The sequence below is a fragment of the Anarhichas minor genome, unplaced genomic scaffold (assembly GCF_050575085.1).
Source record: "Anarhichas minor isolate MPS153535 unplaced genomic scaffold, ASM5057508v1 ptg000133l, whole genome shotgun sequence".
Taxonomy (NCBI): domain Eukaryota; kingdom Metazoa; phylum Chordata; class Actinopteri; order Perciformes; family Anarhichadidae; genus Anarhichas; species Anarhichas minor.
Window position 1 is genome coordinate 23,005 of NW_027466579.1, and position 19,496 is coordinate 42,500.

Consider the following 19,496-nt stretch of genomic DNA (forward strand, 5'->3'; position numbering starts at 1 on the left):
AACAATATAAAGATATCAATAAGTGATGATTTATGACTATAACAATATAAAGATATCAATAAGAGATGATTTATGACTATAACAATATAAAGATATCAATAAGAGATGATTTATGACTATAACAATATAAAGATATCAATAAGAGATGATTTATGACTATATCAATATACAGATATCAATAAGAGATGATTTATGACTATAACAATATACAGATATCAATAAGAGATGATTTATGACTATATCAATATACAGATATCAATAAGAGATGATTTATGACTATAACAATATAAAGATATCAATAAGAGATGATTTATGACTATATCAATATACAGATATCAATAAGAGATGATTTATGACTATAACAATATACAGATATCAATAAGAGATGATTTATGACTATATCAATATAAAGATATCAATAAGAGATGATTTATGACTATATCAATATAAAGATATCAATAAGATGATTTATGACTAAAGTAGAAGTTGAATTATCAGTAAAAATGTAAAACAATCATAAAAGGCTTCTTGAGTCAAAGTATGATGTGATTGGAAGAGAAGACGTGTTGTGATCATGTGATCAGTTTAGATCACATGATAAACTCCACACGCAGTGGAACCTGAACCTAAACAGAGAACTCATTTCTGAGTGTGTGAGTTCACGAGGAGCTCCTGAACGCAGCGCTCCCCCCCCCCTCCACCGAAGGGCCAATCAGGAGGCTCCTCTGCAGCTGACAGTCATCAGTCCACTCAGGTGTGTCTTCAGGGAGCTCTCCTCTCACACAGGTAGGACTCAGCATGCACCGCTCATCAGGCCTCATCTCAGGCTGTGGTCTGCTGACCTGGGTGAGGACGGACCAGACCAGGACCCAGACCCAGACCAGGACCTCCTACTGCACTCAGGTGAGGAGGACAGAATGTCTCCATACAGAAGAGAAAGACAGAGGAGCTGGTCTCGTTGAGACTGGATCACATGTGTGTCACATGACAGGAGAGTCACTCTGACTATTGATAAGTAAAGATCGATAGAAGATCAGCTGATGTTCCAACAGTAACTTGTTCTAGGCTGCTTTTATTGTGAAACTCTTGAAACAGGAAGCTGCTCCAGCTGATTTCTTCTTCTACTGAAGTAAAGAACATGTTGGTGAAGTTCTTTATTCATCAGCTCACTAACAATATTCAGATCAGCGTCTCTCAGCTGCTGACGTGTTTCTGCTGTTTGTTTATTGGATCAGCAGGAAAAGCTCCTCTCAAAGAACCCAGAACCAGGTTCTACGTCTTCACTGCTTGTAGTGGTGGAAAGAAGAGATGCAAACCCACTAAAAATAGATGCAAACCCACTAAAGATAGATGCAAACCCACTAAAAATAGGTGCAAACCCACTAAAGATGGACGCAAACCCACTAAAGATGGACGCAAACCGACGTGTGAAGTATTTTTACTTCTTAAGATTAGTTTGATAACTTCAGTTACTTTGATTAATGACACAAAACAGAAACAATAATGAAATGATGAGTTCTCATAGATTTAGATCTCTATTGATCTGCAGGGTAAAAGTGTCCCACTATGTGTCCTCTTTGTGTCCCCCATGGCTCAGAGTGAAGTGGACTAATCCAGATTACATGTGACCACGTCACCAGGACCCTTAGAGACCTGGTTCATAGCTGCTGTGTTTAAGTTGCTCTGTGTGCAGAGACCTGGACCAGCAGACTCTCACCTCCTGGTCTCGTGTGTCCCCCATGCAGTCTCAGGCCTTAGAGGAGCGGTCGCTTCGCACCACCTCGCCCTCCCTGCTGACGGCCACGGTGGGTCAGAGGGTCCTCAGCCGGCTGGACGAGGGCTCAGGATGCACCAGCACCGAGCGGGTCGTCGCCCTCTGGAGCGAGGAGGGCATCCGGAACGCCCGGGACATCCTGCAGGTCAGTACAGACCGGGACCAGGACCAGGTGTGTGGAGGGGTTTAGAGTCATGTGGAGATCTGTGGAGGAGAAGCTGTGGTTCTTTATCTCAATGAAGCCCATTGTTTAGATCACGGGTGAGCAAACTTTTTGGCTCGGGGGCCACATTGAGTTTTAAAATTTGACAGACGGGCTGGGCCAGTAGCAGATGAATGGAGTGTTTGTGTGAACTAATATAAATTACAAGTACAATTTAATTTCAGCGGGAACAGTGTTGTTGGTCACCCTTTTTAACCAGTGCGTCAACGTTTGGTGTCAGTTTGGTTGTGGCAATTCTCAGAACAGATCTGAGGTGTTCAACAGTTAGCTGGGATCTTACACGTCGCATTAATGCATATTTTATCGTACACTTATTTTCGACACAGTGTTTTTAGTGTAAAGGTTAATGACTGTGGTCTTTTTAGCAGTTTGAGTCTTTGACCGGATCATACAAATGGTTGACTGTCACATCTAACATTATCAGAGCTCTGCTCTGTCATGTCTTTCCTTGTCTCTCCCTCCTGTGTCACGGTGTGGGTGCATCTCACTGCAGTCAGGAAACGTATCAGAATACCCTTATTTTATTGGCTAAACTGCATCACGTGACGTGATTTACAACGCATTGGTCGTGTTTTTCCTGCACCGCTGAACAAGTGCCGTAAATGCTGGAAAGGAGCGTGAATAACTCCGCTGCATAAAGCAAAGTCCCGCGATCCACTGAAAACGGGTCCGCGACGAACCACCAGTTGAGAATCACTGGTCTACAGGATCGTGACGAGCGGTGAACAGCTGTTTGTGTGGCGTGTCTTACGTCTCTTCCTGTTTCCTTCACCTACATTCCCCTGGGTCCTAAGCCCCTCCACGTACAGCTTATTATCACCCTCTTTGCACCAATGTACATTTATAACAAATACCACACATATTACACGGTAATCAGCGTTGCATATGTGTCAAACTCTATCGGTGCATCTCCGGTTCTTTAATGTAACGTAAGTGGAGCGACGAGCCTCTCCCAGCAGACTGTTGTGCTAGCAAGCAGGCTCGCGAGCGAGCTGTACCCAGCATGCAGTTCGGCGGTGAAATTTTATAAATGTACAATTATTAGTGTTACAAATTGTTTATGTGTCACAGACTGTTGTGTGCTGTGGTGTTTTTCTCTGTTAAAGAGCGTTAGTTGTGGGTTGTTAATTGTTGTGTTATAAAGTTATGACCATGACTCGGGTTCCCTCTCAATACATATAAGACAACTAGCGCTGACCGCTGTGCATTAGCAGCAAAGAATACATTTAGCTGCCTGTTGAAAGCAGACAGCAGTTGTTTTGGCTATGCACCGGTATAATGGTGTGTGAAGAATTCATATCATACGGGAAATTAAAACCGGTATACTGCCCAGCTCTAGTCTTTATTATAGTTTGGACAATTTTGTACCAATATTTGACGGGCCGGATTAAAAAGCCCAACGGGCCGTATCCGGCCCGCGGGCCGTAGTTTGCCCATGCCTGGTTTAGATCCAGGTTTCTGTTTCTGTCTGGTGGGTCGACGACATCGCTGCTTTTACCTGGTCCTGAACCATTCTCAGTGTAGTCCTGATCCTCTATATGAACCAGTCTCAGTGTAGTCCTGATCCTCTATATGAACCAGTCTCAGTGTAGTCCTGATCCTCTATATGAACCAGTCTCAGTGTAGTCCTGATCCTCTGTATGAACCAGTCTGTTTAGTCCTGATCCTCTATATGAACCAGTCCCAGTGTAGTCCTGATCCTCTATATGAACCAGTCCCAGTGTAGTCCTGATCCTCTATATGAACCAGTCTCAGTTTAGTCCTGATCCTCTATATGAACCAGTCTCAGTTTAGTCCTGATCCTCTATATGAACCAGTCTCAGTGTAGTCCTGATCCTCTATATGAACTAGTCCCAGTTTAGTCCTGATCCTCTATATGAACCAGTCTCAGTTTAGTGTAGTGAACTCATGCAGGTTCACCAGAAACTCCTTCAGCTCAGACTCCAGCAGAGAGCGGTCCACCATGGACAGACCCAGATCCAGAGGCCCCCGCTGCTGGACACCCAGGACGTATTGCTGGACCCGCTGGAGGGAAGGGAGGCACGGGAGAACCAGGACCAGGACTGAGAGGGGCAGACCGTCAGACCTGCTGCAGTAGAATGAGAGGTTTTCTAAAGAGACTCTGGTGCTCAGAGACACGACCACATTAGTCCACAGGGGGCGCCAGAACCAACTAGAGTTCCTCTTAGTATACTGTACTACATCTCAGAGGTACATAATGTACTTTATACTGTACTACATCTCAGGTACATAATGTACTTTATACTGTACTACATCTCAGAGGTACATAATGTACTTTATACTGTACTACATCTCAGAGGTACATGTAGTACTTTATACTGTACTACATCTCAGAGGTACATATAATACTTTATACTGTACTACATCTCAGAGGTACATGTTGTACTTTATACTGTACTACATCTCAGAGGTACATATAGTACTTTATACTGTACTACATCTCAGAGGTACATAGTGTACTTTATACTGTACTACATCTCAGAGGTACATAGTGTACTTTGTGTACCTCTACCCGTCTTGTTCCAGACTCTGGACTTCCCTCTGGAGGAGCGTCTCAGTCTGGCTGACCTGACTCTGGCTCTGGACAACGAGCTGCTGGTCAGCGGGAACGGCATCGAACAGGCGGCTCTGATCTCCTACAAGAACGAGATCCAGCACCTGCAGTGGGTCTGATGATGTCACACAACGTGATGCTTTGATGTGGATCACTCCACACGCTAAGCTAGGCTAACGCTAGAGTGTGTGTGTGTGTGTGTGTGTGTGTGTGTGTGTGTGTGTGTGTGTGTGTGTGTGTGTGTGTGTGTGTGTGTGTGTGTGTGTGTGTGTGTGTGTGTGTGTGTGTGTGTGTGTGTGTGTGTGTGTGTGTGTGTGTAGGGTGCTGGTGGACCAGGCCTGCAGTGAGCGGGACAAGGTGAAGACAGACCTGGATCAGGCTCATCAGAGGAACCTGCAGCTGGTCAGAGAGGTGGACGACAGACACGCCAGCATGGAGACGCTCAACCAGAGCAGGATCAGGTCAGACTGGTTTAAACTGGGCCTGTACTGGACTTATACTGCACTCACACTGGTTTCATACTGGACTCCTACTGGTCCTCATACTGGATTCATACTGGACTCACACTGGTCCTCATACTGGACTCATACTGGTCCTCATACTGGTCCTCTACTGGTCCGTGAGTCGTCATGATGAAGATGAGCAATGAGGCGGCGGTTTTGACGAGCTGCTCTGTGATTGGCAGGGAGCTGGAGCAGGACTTCCGTGATAGGCTGACGGCTCTGCGCTGCCAGTCGGAGCAGGAGAGCGAGGCTCAGCTGCAGCAGATGGAGAGAGAGCGCTGCTCGCTGCAGGACCGGCTGCAGCTGCTCCGAGTCCAGGAGGCGGAGCTACGGGAGGAGCTCTGCAGCGCCGCACAGGTGAGCACACCTGTTGTTTGAGCAAACATCAAACACCATCGCTCTGTATTTCTGATTGGCTTTAAAGATTTAAGTTGTCGGAGGCAGCTGCAGAAACATGATCTCAATGTGTTCAGGAGAGCAGTCGTCTGGAGGAGGACCTGCGTGCTGTGAAGATGAAGCTGACTGAAGCAGAACGCTCAGTGAAGCGGCTGCAGAGAGACGTGGACCAGCTGCTGCTCGAGAAGGTCTCTGCATCATCTGAGTCTCTTCACATGAGCCGTCTCCATCTCTGCAGCTCTACACAGCTTTTTAGCCTCTTTTAGCTCCTAGTTTTGGTTCTGCAGCACATTTCCTGTTTGGTTGAGTCTCAGTGTTTCCAGCAGCAGCTGTTTTTGTCCAACAAGCTGTGATGAAGACACTGTTCACTGCCTGCTCAGCAGCAAACAGCAGACAGACTCAGTTAGAGACGAGGTGGTGAACATAGTGGAGCATTTAGCAGCTAAAGAGACAGATGTTTCCCTCAGGAGGTGCTGGAGACCAAACACAGAGCTACAAGAGAGAGAGGAGTGGGCTCACATTCATCAGGAGACACAAACACAAAGACTCCTGATGAGTCGAGTACTAGTAATCGAGTACTAGTAGAAGTAATGTAGTCACCGTCGGAAGTACACAAGGGCAAAGGGCAAAACTGCCCCTAAGAAATATAATGTTGCCCCTGATATCACTAGGAGAGGGGCAAACAATGCCCCCATAACTTCCTCTAATAATAATGATAATTTAATGAACTTGTCAAAAACATCGTAGTCTATATGACCCGGTCCAGTTGCCGCCTTGATTGATGTTGTGTGTGTGCGTGAAGAACCGAACGTTCTAAACGAATAAATAAATGGAGCGCTTCTTCATCAGACCTGTGACTGCGGTCAACTCAGCAGACACTTACATGTTAGTGCATCTATATGCTGACATTCACCGTAAACGCATTTAAACGGCACAGATCGGGAGCGAGCGAAGGACTTTGAAAGGTAGCGGGAAGATTAACGTGAGACAACATCCGGTTTCTTCAGACGAACATCCGGTTTTCAGAATAAGATGCCAACAAAGTATGAATTATATTCACATTAAGTATAAAACATGCTGCCTGCATCTCGTGAGTTAAAGGGAACATACACCTAAATTGTGCGTAAAGTGTCTTTATTCTTTGATTTGAGGCTTGCTGATGAATAATACCTGACTGACAGTCAATTAAGATATTTTACTTAGTAAACTCTGAACTGAATTTGTACCTTCAAATGGCACATTTTTTAAATATTTGAGGTGCTACAAAAATATCTTTCTCAATAATTCCAGACAATGACTGATGTATATGTAAACAAGGCATCGTTGACTTAATAATTGTTAATAGTTGTTTAAAAAATGTAATAATAACAATAAATAACCACAAACAAATTAGAATAAATTGAATATGATTGTCTGATTTATGTTTGTTTTTTGTTTAAAAAATCTAAGAAAACACTTTGAATCTGTAGACTACTGCCTAATAGTCTTATTATTGCCATGTGATGACAATTGCTCATATACTGTAAGCCTAAATAAGTATATTTATTATTTTGAACAAAGGTTAAATGTTATTTCACAAGTTTCAAAAAGTGCCCCCAATTTCTTTTTAAATGCCCTGGATTTCAGTCAGTGGGGGCAAAAATTGCCCCCTAAAAAATATGTAAATTTCCTACCCTGGTGTAGTACTAGTTAACTGGTAGAAGTAATCTAGTACTAGTTATCTAGTCCTAACACACACACTGACCTTTAACCTCAATCTATTTTAAGATAAAATGAGCGATATCAGAGTAACATTAGTCCTCACAAAGATAGCAGAACTCACTCACACACACACACACACACACACTCTCACACACACACACACACACTCTCTCAGGTGTAAGGTGACTCGTCTCCTTGTAGTTGATCCATTATTGATGAAAGTTTCCTCTCTGACTTCACTTCTTTGCTCCGACTGATGAAGATGACTTCTGATCGGTTGACAGTTGGTTTAAACCAATAACCAGTTGGTTTTGATTGACAGTTTGGCGGTTTGGATCCGGCGGCCGCTGGTCTGAGTCACGAGGAACGATTCTCTGAAATTGTGAAAGACTACGAACTGCAGTGCCGGGTAAGATGCGCACACGCATACTCACAGACAGACAGACAGACGCACAGGCACAGACACGCATACTCAGACAGACGCACAGGCACAGACACATACTCACAGACACACACACATACACAGACACAGAGACACAGACACAGAGACACATACACAGACACACAGAAACAGAGACACATACAGAGACACAGACACACAGAAACAGAGACACATACACAGACACACAGACAAATACTCAGAGACATACACATACTCACAGACACACACACATACACAGAGACACAGAGACACAGACACAGACACACAGACACACAGACACAGAGACACATACACAGACACACAGAAACAGAGACACATACAGAGACACAGACACACAGACACACAGAAACAGAGACAGACACAGAGACACAGACAAATACTCAGAGACATACACAGACACAGAGACATACACATACTCACAGAGACATACACATACTCACAGACACATACACAGACACAGACACAGAGACACAGACACACAGACACAGAGACACAGACACACAGAAACAGAGACACACACACATACACAGAGACACACAGACACAGAGACACATACACAGACACACAGAAACAGAGACACATACAGAGACACAGACACACAGACACACAGAAACAGAGACAGACACAGAGACACAGACAAATACTCAGAGACATACACAGACACAGAGACATACACATACTCACAGAGACATACACATACTCACAGACACATACACAGACACAGACACAGACACAGAGACACAGACACACAGAAACAGAGACACATACACAGACACAGAGACACAGACAAATACTCAGAGACATACACAGACACAGAGACCCACACATACACATACTCACAGAGACACACACAGACACAGAGACACACACATACACATACTCACAGAGACACACACAGACGCACACACACACACAGACGCACACACTCACAGACACACACAGACGCACACTCACACAGACTCAGACGCACACACTCACAGACACACACAGACGCACACACTCACAGACACACACAGACGCACACTCACACAGACGCACACACTCACAGACGCACACTCACAGACACACACAGACGCACACACAAACTCACAGACACACACACATACACACACACTCACAGAGACACACAGACACTCACAGAGACACACGAACTCACAGACACAAACTCACAGACACATACTCACAGATAGACACACTCACAGAGACACACACACACGCATACTCACAGACACACACAGACGCATACTCACAGACGCACACTCACAGACACACACACATACACACACACACTCACAGAGACACACACAAACTCACAGACACACACACAGACGCATACTCACAGACACACACTCACAGACACACACACAGAGAGACAGAGAGTAGGTGTGTGTGTGTTTGTACTGTAGCTCTTCATGAATGTGTTCTTGTTGTAACGAGATGTTGGAGTCAGAAGTGCAGCTGTAGTTGGGGACGGACTCAGAGCGGCGTATTCTTGTAAAGTCTTAACTCCACGTCCACCTTCTAGTTTTTACTTAGCTTTCAGCCACATCTTACAACATGTAGGTCACCGCGGTGTATTAGGACAATATCATTCATATATCAATAAACATACAACAATATTCAGAGAGAACTCAGAGATTAGAGCAGGGGTCTCAAACTCAAGGCCCGCAGGCCGAATCCGGCCTGCCACGTCATTTTATGTGGCCCGCGAATCCGCCAGCAAAAAAAAAAAAAGTTTAAAAAAAAGTTTTAAAAAAAAATAAAAAATTTAAAGTTAGACTTGATAATAAAAATATCCCCATAGTCATAATTCTGATATGGAAAGTCATAATTATGATAGAAAGTAATAATTCTGAGATAGAAAGTCAAAATGATGAGATACTTAAACACACAGTCACAGAAGCAGCTCTTTGGCTGGTTACTGTACACTTGAAATGGAAATGTATTGTGAGTACATTGAAGACTACTTTAAACGTGTCTTTACAACACATGAAATACTTCACGTGGGATTGTGCAAATGCACCCTTGAAAGGATTTTAAGCGTTGAACAAAGTTATTGTAATAACTTGTGTTTGATATTTGTCTTTGCTATTTTCTTTAATAGTTTGATCTTTGATAGAGTAATGTGGGTTTCTTAACCCTAAATTAAAAGGATTTAAGTTATAATAACAGAAATGTGCTGGAATATATTTTTACATTTACTGTATATAACTGTATGTACAATATTTTTACACTTGAATAAACAATAATCAAATGCAGAGACAGTTATTTACCAATATGTTAGGAGTAGTTACATTTATACAGTCTTACAGTTACAACCGGCCCTTTGAGGGAAACCGTGATGCTGATGTGGCCCAGAGTGGAGAGGAGTTTGAGACCCCTGGATTAGAGGATCAAATAAAGTAAAAAACTTTGATATTCTCTGATTTTTCTCACATATTTTTGTTCTTCGTTACACCTCTCCGGCTCTGTAATATTATTATTATTAAATAATATTCCAATGTTTATATTTGGACCTTGAGTTATTTTTGTCTCGATTATTTATTTTTTTAATATAAATCGAATGAGGAGAGGGAGTTTTAATGTCTGTTTTTGTTTGTGCACCTGAACGCCTCGTGTTGGTCTCAACAGAAAATCAAGGTGAGAACACCTGAGAACACACCATGATGTAGATGTGAAGCTGTTACAGAGAGCCTCCAGACACTACAGCACACTGACAGTAACGTCAGGCACCAGAGATAGTCCACTGACTGTGCGTGTGTGTGGTGCATTCAGGAGCTGCGGGACAGAAACGATGAGCTGAGCTCAGAGGTGGAGCTGCTGAAGAGTCAGAGGAGCGACAGGAAGTCCAGACGCTCTGCAGGAGACGAAGACGCTCTGACCTGGAACCAACAAAGACCAGTCAGCTCTGACTCTGGTAACACTATATACACAATATACACACTATATACACACTATATACACAATATACACACTATATACACTATATACACACATTATATATAATATATACACAATATACACTATATGCACACTATATGCACACTATATATACACTATATGTGCACTATATATGCGCACTATATATACACACTATATGCGCACTATATATACGCACTATATATGCACACTATATACGCACTATATATACACTATATATACCCACTATATACACTATATATACACTATATATGCACTATATATACCCAGACAGACACACACCAAACAGTAAAAGTAGTAATACTTCATTCAGAATGTTAGTGCAGTAAAAGTACAAAGGTATTAGTATCAAGATACACTAAAAGTACCCGTTATGCAGAATAATGTATATTATTACTGATGTATTAATGTGTTTATCTCTCTATATAATCTACATTAATACATCATTAATAATCTGAAGTAACTGTGTAGACGAGTGTAGTAACGCTCTTCTGACACAAGGTGGAGCCACCTGATCACAATGAGCTCTGATTGGCTGTAGAGTCATGTGACTCCTCATTGATGCTACGTTTAAACAACAGAAGAAGAAGTGTTTGTAGTTTGATGAATTAAATGTTGTTACTGATGTGAGGATCACAGGACAGAGAAACAGCTGATTATTGTTGATGACATCATGCTTTCAGGTTCAGGTTCTATTAACCAACATGTAAAGTAATAAACATTGATCTTCCAGATATACAATGAACATATGGAGGCAGAACCATTGTTTTGAAGTGTTTAGTTAATTCATGATTTAGTTGTTTTTAAGTTGAATAAATAAATGAAGAAGAAGTCAGCTGGAACTCTGCAGTGAGACTTAAACAGGAAGTTCAGGCTGAGCAGGTTAGATCTGTTATACACACACACGCGCACACGCACACACACACACACACAAAGAGACACACCTACACACACACACACAAAGACACACACCCACACACTCACTCACAGCTCCTCCGGGTGTTGGTGTCATGTCTCACAGTGAGTCTCTGGTTTAAGTCTTTACCTCGTTAATACACAAACATTGTGTCACAGTGTGTGTTTGTGTGTTTGTTTGTGTTCAGACGAGGCGGACATGAAGCGCAGCTCGTCTCCTCAGGTGAGGAAGAAGCTGCAGCCGGCAGACAGAACAGGTGAGAATGAAAACACCTGTTAGTCACAGTTCTGTAACACCACCAGGGCTAGTAGGGAGTAACTGTCTGTCTGTCTGTCTCTGTCTCTGTCTCTGTCTCTGTCTCCGTCCCCTAGCTCTGTGTTCTCTGGACCAGGTCTCAGGTCTGAGGATCAGTATCCAGACTGAACTGGCTCTGGAGCAGCTGAAGCAGAAACACAACCAGGAGCTGCAGCAGCTGCACATCCAGCTGGAGACGCAGGTAGCAAAGATATATATATATGTATGTATATGTATATGTATATGCACATTAAGTATAAAACATGCTGCATCTCGTGAACCAAATGTTATTGCCCTTTTGTTCATATAGGGATTTGTTTGCCATAACAATGCGATTAATCGCAAAAAATCCATGCGATTAATCGCGATTAAATATATTAATCGCGATTAATCGCGATTAAATATATTAATCGCGATTAATCGCGATTAAATATATTAATCGCGATTAATCGCGATTAAATATATTAATCGCGATTAATCGCGATTAAATATATTAATCGCGATTAAATATATTAATCGCGATTAAATATATTAATCGCGATTAAATATTTTAATCGCGATTAAATATTTTAATCGTTGCCCAGCACTAGTATATATGATCTACATTATGTTTGATGTACCTCCTCCTCCTCCTCCTTCAGGTGAACTACTATGAGCGCAGCCTGGAGGTGATGAGACAGAGCATGGAGGTGGAACGTAAAGACATCTCTCAGGCCTTCAAGGTACCAATGAATCTTTAACACAGAATCACCTTCAGGTATTTATTCTGTTTGCAGGACTCGATCATAAAGATTCAAAAGGAAACATGTCCCATAATGAGTACTTTAAGGACATTTAGCTGATGAAGTATGCAGGACTTTACCTGTCCTGAGGTGTTTTTTAAATACTTTGAAGTAATACTTCTTCCTCACGTTAATGTCTTCGTCCTTCAGATGGAGATCAGTGAGCTGGAGGAGCAGAAATCTCAGGCGGAGCAGCAGGTGAAGCAGCTGAAGGAGACTCTGGAGAAACTGAGCTCTCAGATGCAACGAGGAGGAGGAGGAGGAGGAGGAAGAGGGTGGAGCCACGAGCAGGAGCGCAGGTGAGGAAGACGCCTGCAGAATGGTGCAGACAGAAGCTGGTCCACGTCGTCGTGAGCAGTCTTTAAAACGTCAACGTGTTGTTGGTGTTTTTTTCCCAGAATGCAGCGGGAGGGGGCGGAGCTGGAGCAGAACTTTGCCAGAGAGATCGGCAACCTGGTCCAGAGACTGAGCTCTGAGAAGGACCAGCTGGAGGCGGAGCTGAAGCTGAAGGCGGACCAGGAAGTGATGCTGGTCAGGTGGGTGGTCACGTTACCCAGCATGCTCTGCAACATCTACAAACACATCATTCTTTAACCTCGTCACAGTTCCACTGCTCTTCTTCTTCTTCTTCTTCTTCTTCTTCTTCTATGGTATTCTAACAGATGCCATTCAGACACCAGAAGTGTTCTCTACATTGATAACTGTTTCATTATTGATCAGAGAGGTGTAAACATCATCATTCACTGCGTCTATCACCGCACACAACTGTTCACTAAACACACTCTGCTGTGATTTAATCACAACAAACTGATACATAACTTCATAACGATGATCAGTAAAAAGTCTGAACTCATGTTTTGTTAGTTCTCTCCTCAAGACGACAAGTAAATAACTTTTAAAACACTTGTTTTCTGAATGGAGTTTGGATCTATTGGTGCTATGCTAAGCTAACGTTGTAGCATCTCCATCAACACTTTAAAGTAGCGTCATGTAGATACAGCAGCGTGGTTATCGTTCATACATCTACTATAGTGAGGTATCGTAGCTCTCAGGCTGTGAAGTGAACATGAATGTGTTAAAGTGATGATCACTGATCGTCACTGAGGATCTCACAGCTGGTTAGAAACAGGAAGTCTCTCAGGTGGATCGATGGATTAACGCTGAGCGACATGTGACCGACGCTCAGCAGGGCTGAAGCAGAGCAGCAGCGCTGCCTCCTCCACCGGCTGCAGGAGCAGAGAGGATTCTGGGAGGAGCGGCTCGCCCAATCGGAGCAGGAGAAGAGCTCCGTGGAGGATCAGCTCCTGTTTCAGGTGACCCAGCTGAAGGAGGAGCTGTGGAACCTCCAGACGGAGTCCGACCGGGTCCTGCGGGACCGGGACCGCCTCTCCGACGCGTTCGTCCAGCAGCAGGAACGGCTCCGAGCCAGAGACCAGACCGTGAAGAGTCTGCAGGACTCCACCAGGAACCGGGTCCAGGGTCTGTCCAAACTGACTACCGAGCTGGACTCGCTGAAGACGGACCGCGCCAGGCTGATCCAGGACCTGAAGGACCAGGCCATGGCTGTGGACAACCTGCAGCTCGAGCTGGACGGTGTCTCTGAGGAGTTGGACGGGAGGAGGAGTGCCGAGGAGGTTCTCCGGGATGCTCTGGAGCAGGAGCGGACCAGGACCTCGCTGCTCCGGTCCGCTGTGGACGAAGACAAGGAGGAGGTCTGTCGTCTGAGCCAGGAGAACAGGAGCTACGCCCGGCTGGTGGACCAGCTCTCCAACCAGATCGTAGAGATGGAGGAGGAGATCTCCACGCTCAGAGACCACCTCAGAGAACTCAGCACTCAGCTCAACGGGACCGCAGACCTGGTCCTGGACTTCCGGAGGCAGCTCAACTCCAAAACCTGCGAGGTGGACCGGCTCCGGGCCGAGGTGGACCGGCTCCGGGCCGAGGTCGCGGACGGCGCTGATCTCTTACGGCGAGCCGAGGCCTCCTCCGGGAAGCATCACAAAGACCTGGTTCTGACCGGACAGCAGGTCCTCCAGCTGCAGCGGGACCTGCAGGACTCCCAGGACCAGCTGAGGACAGCGGAGCAGGGCTTTGAACGGGAGAAGAGGAAGATGATGCAGCAGCTGATGGAGCTGGAGAAGCTGTTCCTGGACCTGGAGGAGGTGATGGACCCAGCCAGTCCACACAGGTTTGTGGAGCATGAGACCGTCTCAGAGATCCAGAACCTGGTCCCAATGACGACTAACTATTAGAATGACTAACTGCATCCATCAACGACAGTGATCTTCACCTCAAGGCTAACCGAATGAATAACTGTTTCCTCTTCATGGTAGAGCTCCAGATGAAGACCTCTTTGATCTAAAGCTTCAGTCGGCTTCAAACACTGAAGATCATCTTCAGTGTTTGAAGCCGACTGAAGCTTTAGAAATCAAGTCAAACACAAATCATCAACACAACTCTTCAGATTGATTTCGACCAATGAAATGAGGCTCAGCTCCGTCACAGAGCAGCAGGATGAACTCTCCTCGTTGTTTGTCTGCAGGACTCAGCTGGAGGAGGTCCGACTGGAGAACGGAGCTCTTGAGCAGCGACTCAGCGTCCTGCAGCAGGAGGTCACCGAGCTGGAGAACGACGTCGCCAAGAACAGGTGACTTCTGATTGGTCGATAGGAGACAATCGAGCCTCTTTCACTTTCAATCTTAAATTACAGTTACGCTTCCAATTTAGTGATATGAGGTCCGACCTGGATGATGATCATAATGTTTATCACACATCATCAAACATGAACCTTCTTCTTCTTCTGTCAGGAGGAGAGTGGACGAGATGGAGAGAGACCACGAGAGGAGTCGAGAGGAAGAGGAGAGGCTGCACAAAGAGGTGAGGAGAGAATCGGTCCGACCCCTCTGAGCTCCGAGAGGACGACTGTTCAACCCGCTCTCGTCCTCTGTTGCTTCTGCAGAACTCCAGACATCGAGAGGAGGTTCTGGATCTGAGCAGCAGGAACCTGAAGCTCAGCAACGACAACGCCGAGCTGAGCGCCCAACTCCGTGGAGACCAGGAGTCGGTCCGGATGCTGAGGGAGCGCCTGGAGACGGTCTCCAAGGAGAAGGAGGAGGAGGAGACCACGGTGAGCAGCTTAAGGATCTCTTAAGGATCTCTGGCTTTCAGCACAATCAGACTAAAGAGTTGTGGTTTCAAGTCTAGAGATGCCCCCTAAACCCGGTTCTAAAAGAGTAAAAACCTTAGTCAGTGGTTCTGCTGTCGGTACTTCAGAAGTTCTGCAGCGAGACGTCCTCGACTGAAACCTCGTCTCCAGAAACACTGTTTACATACAAGAATAACAAAGAAATGTGTCTTATTCTCTCAAAACACTCACAAAGAACCGATCAGAGTACCGATCAGAGTACTAGTATCCATAAAGTACTGACGGTACTCATCAATACTTCAGGTGCGGCGGCTGCAGGAAGCAGCGTTGCAGCAGGAGAAAGAGAAGCTGCAGCAGGAGAAAGAGAAGCTGCAGCAGGTGGCCGTCTGGACGCAGGAGAGAGAGCTGCTGGACAGACAGATCAGCTGCTACCAGGAGAAGGTTTGTAGGAGGTCATCATCTGTCTCATTCATGTCCTTCAGTTTACTCTTCATGACTCCTTTAGCTCCCTGTTTGCTCCTTTAGTTCCCGTTTGCTCCTTTAGCTCCCGGTTTGCTCCTTTAGTTCCTGTTTGCTCCTTTAGTTCCCGGTTTGCTCCTTTAGCTCCCGGTTTGCTCCTTTAGTTCCCGTTTGCTCCTTTAGTTCCCGTTTGCTCCTTTAGCTCCCCGTTTGCTCCTTTAGTTCCCTGTTTGCTCCTTTAGCTCCCCGTTTGCTCCTTTAGCTCCCCGTTTGCTCCTTTAGCTCCCCGTTTGCTCCTTTAGCTCCCGGTTTGCTCCTTTAGTTCCCGTTTGCTCCTTTAGCTCCCCGTTTGCTCCTTTAGCTCCCGGTTTGCTCCTTTAGTTCCCTGTTTGCTCCTTTAGTTCCCGGTTTGCTCCTTTAGCTCCCTGTTTGCTCCTTTAGTTCCCTGTTTGCTCCTTTTGCTCCTTTAGTTCCCGGTTTGCTCCTTTAGCTCCCCGTTTGCTCCTTTAGCTCCCCGTTTGTCCTTTAGTTCCCCGTTTGCTCCTTTAGCTCCCCGTTTGTCCTTTAGTTCCCCGTTTGCTCCTTTAGCTCCCCGTTTGCTCCTTTAGCTCCCCGTTTGCTCCTTTAGCTCCCCGTTTGCTCCTTTAGCTCCCCGTTTGTCCTTTAGCTCCCCGTTTGCTCCTTTAGCTCCCGGTTTGCTCCTTTAGTTCCCCGTTTGCTCCTTTAGTTCCCGGTTTGCTCCTTTAGCTCCCTGTTTGCTCCTTTAGTTCCTGGTTTGCTCCTTTAGCTCCCGGTTTGCTCCTTTAGTTTTCCGGTTTGCTCCTTTAGCTCCCTGTTTGCTCCTTTAGTTCCCGGTTTGCTCCTTTAGCTCCCCGTTTGCTCCTTTAGCTCCCCGTTTGTTCCTTTAGCTCCCCGTTTGCTCCTTTAGTTTCCCGTTTTGCTCTTTTAGCTCCCGGTTTGCTCTTTTAGCTCCCGGTTTGCTCCTTTAGCTCCCTGTTTGCTCCTTTAGCTCCCGGTTTACAGTCTGAAGCTCTGACCTCGGTGTGATTGTTTACGTTTATCTGAACGTGTCAGGTGACTGCTCTGTCGTGTCTGGAGGCGGAGCTTAGCGCTGTGACTGTGAAGCTGCAGAGTCTGGAGGAGGAGAAAGACAAACTGCTGAGAGAAGCTGAGGAGCAGAACAACAAGGTTCCTCCTTCACCTCTCAGACGTAACAACCTCCAAACAACCAGCTGTTCTTCCTCTCACCGTCAACCTTTCACCTCCTTCAGGTGGAGGCGCTGCAGCGGTCGCTGCTCTCTATGGAGGAGGAGGCGGAGCTACTTTGCTCTCAGACACTCGGCCACGCCCAGGAGACACTAGGCCACACCCAGGAAGTGAGCGGGCAGCAGAGGAAGGTCACCAGATATCTTTAAATCTTCATGCTTCTGAAAGATAGACTATATCAAAGTGAATGAACTAATGTTCCTCTTTTTATCTTCTTTAATTAATATGATTGGACGTCTGCATGCTGTCGTTTGTTTCAAGTATTTTTATATTTGTCCACATTTTGGATATTTTTTCTAATATTTTTTTCCTTTTTCCAGATTTTTAAATAAATATATATTTCAGATTTTTTAGGGATATTTTCCAACCTTTAAAAATGTTCTTCAGATATTGTCTTCATGTTTTTCAGATATTTTTCCACAATATCTGTCACATATTTTAATAATAATTTTAAGATATTTTTTAACAATATTATAAAAATATATATTTTTTTCAAAATTAACATTTTCTTCAGATATTTTTCAATTTTTTTCTCATTTAAATAATATTTTTTGACAAATGTTTCACTTTTTCCAACATTATTTTTTTCATATAATACTTTTAATTTGCAGATATTTCCTCATATGGTTCGATGGTAAGAAGGTTGTAAACATGGACTCTTAGCTCATAAGATGTTTGGGCTCATTATGACGTAATAATAATAATATTAATAATAATCAGAATCAGAACCGTTTATTGACGAGGAACAACAAGGAATTTGTCATGGCGGGTGGTGCGTAACATTTAACAATAAACAATCAACATATAAATAGACACATATTAAAATATAAAATAAAGTGCAGATAACAGGACTGTGAAACAAGTGAAACATGTGATTAAATAAAGAAACTGGGACGTGCAGGAGAGAGACCAGGAGGAAATGTCAGGGGGTCCCGGGCTCTGTTAATGAGCCCGACTGCAGACGGGAAGATAATAATAATATTAATAATAATAATATTGGTGTCATGTGACACATTTAGACCTCACAGCTTCCTGTCTGTTGTCAGGTGGAGGAGCTGCAGAGCAGCGTCAGGAAGCTGGTGAAGGAGAAGGAGGAGCTCCATCAGGCTCTGGAGGAGCAGGAGGAGCAGGAGGAGACCCACAAACTGAGAGTCCAGAACCAGGAGCTCCAACACCAGGTACCAGACTACAACCTATGATCTGTTCTAGTCTAACTGAGCACCACATGAGCCACGCTGATTCTCTGATGTCTGTCAGCTGTCAGAGCTGCAGGTCCAGAGTCTGGAGGTCCAGAAGCTGAACCAGGAGCAGCAGAACCTGAAGACCAGACTGAGCGAGCTGCAGACGGAGCGGACGCAGGCTCAGGACCAGGTCTGGACCTCATCAGAAGGACCCGATCCAACGCTGACATCAGGGTCTTACGTGTGAACTTCCTGTGTGCAGGCGGAGCTGGTTCAGGTGCAGCACCTCAGGAGGCTGCAGGAGGTGCAGGGGCGGGCCGGAGACGACCACAGGGAGCAGGAGGAGCTGCTGAGGGCCCGGCTAGAGGAGGAGCAGAGGAGGAGTCACCAGCTGGAGGAGACCCTGAGGCTTCAGGCCCAGCAGAGCAGCTCCCACATCAGCATGAAGCAGGTAGACCACAGGGTGGTTAGCCGTTAGCTGTTAGCAGTGCTGCTAACGCTACTAGCTCTCCTCTGATTGGTTGTTTACAAAGTAACATTGCCAGAGATCAGAGACTAGAAACACATGTTCTACTGAATGTTGATCATCAGTAAAACTTTATTCACACCGTGATGGTTAACGGTAAAGCTTTATTCACACCGTGATGGTTAACGGTAAAGCTTTATTTACACCGTGATGGTTAACGGTAAAGCTTTATTCACACCGTGATGGTTAACGGTAAAGCTTTATTTACACCGTGATGGTTAACGGTAAAGCTTTATTCACACCGTGATGGCTAACGGTAAAGCTTTATTCACACCGTGATGGTTAACGGTAAAGCTTTATTCACACCGTGATGGTTAACGGTAAAGCTTTATTCACACCGTGATGGTTAACGGTAAAGCTTTATTCACACCGT

General features: G+C 45.0%; 1 protein-coding gene across 1 annotated transcript in view; it reads left to right on the plus strand.

Annotated features, from left to right (window-relative positions):
- The first annotated feature begins 259 nt into the window (after positions 1-259).
- The window catches only part of ninl (ninein-like), a 19,969-nt gene continuing 732 nt past the window's right edge, over positions 260-19,496 (plus strand). The window contains 23 exon segments of the mRNA XM_076083453.1: positions 260-903; positions 1,746-1,919; positions 4,545-4,681; positions 4,893-5,033; positions 5,258-5,432; positions 5,549-5,659; positions 7,495-7,581; positions 10,390-10,531; positions 11,658-11,726; positions 11,842-11,966; positions 12,406-12,486; positions 12,697-12,845; positions 12,945-13,082; positions 13,628-14,734; positions 15,089-15,193; positions 15,354-15,423; positions 15,506-15,673; positions 15,995-16,132; positions 17,225-17,338; positions 17,422-17,547; positions 18,463-18,594; positions 18,674-18,787; positions 18,860-19,048. Coding sequence (XP_075939568.1) covers positions 799-903; positions 1,746-1,919; positions 4,545-4,681; positions 4,893-5,033; positions 5,258-5,432; positions 5,549-5,659; positions 7,495-7,581; positions 10,390-10,531; positions 11,658-11,726; positions 11,842-11,966; positions 12,406-12,486; positions 12,697-12,845; positions 12,945-13,082; positions 13,628-14,734; positions 15,089-15,193; positions 15,354-15,423; positions 15,506-15,673; positions 15,995-16,132; positions 17,225-17,338; positions 17,422-17,547; positions 18,463-18,594; positions 18,674-18,787; positions 18,860-19,048 — 3,897 coding nt within the window. The 5' untranslated portion in view covers positions 260-798.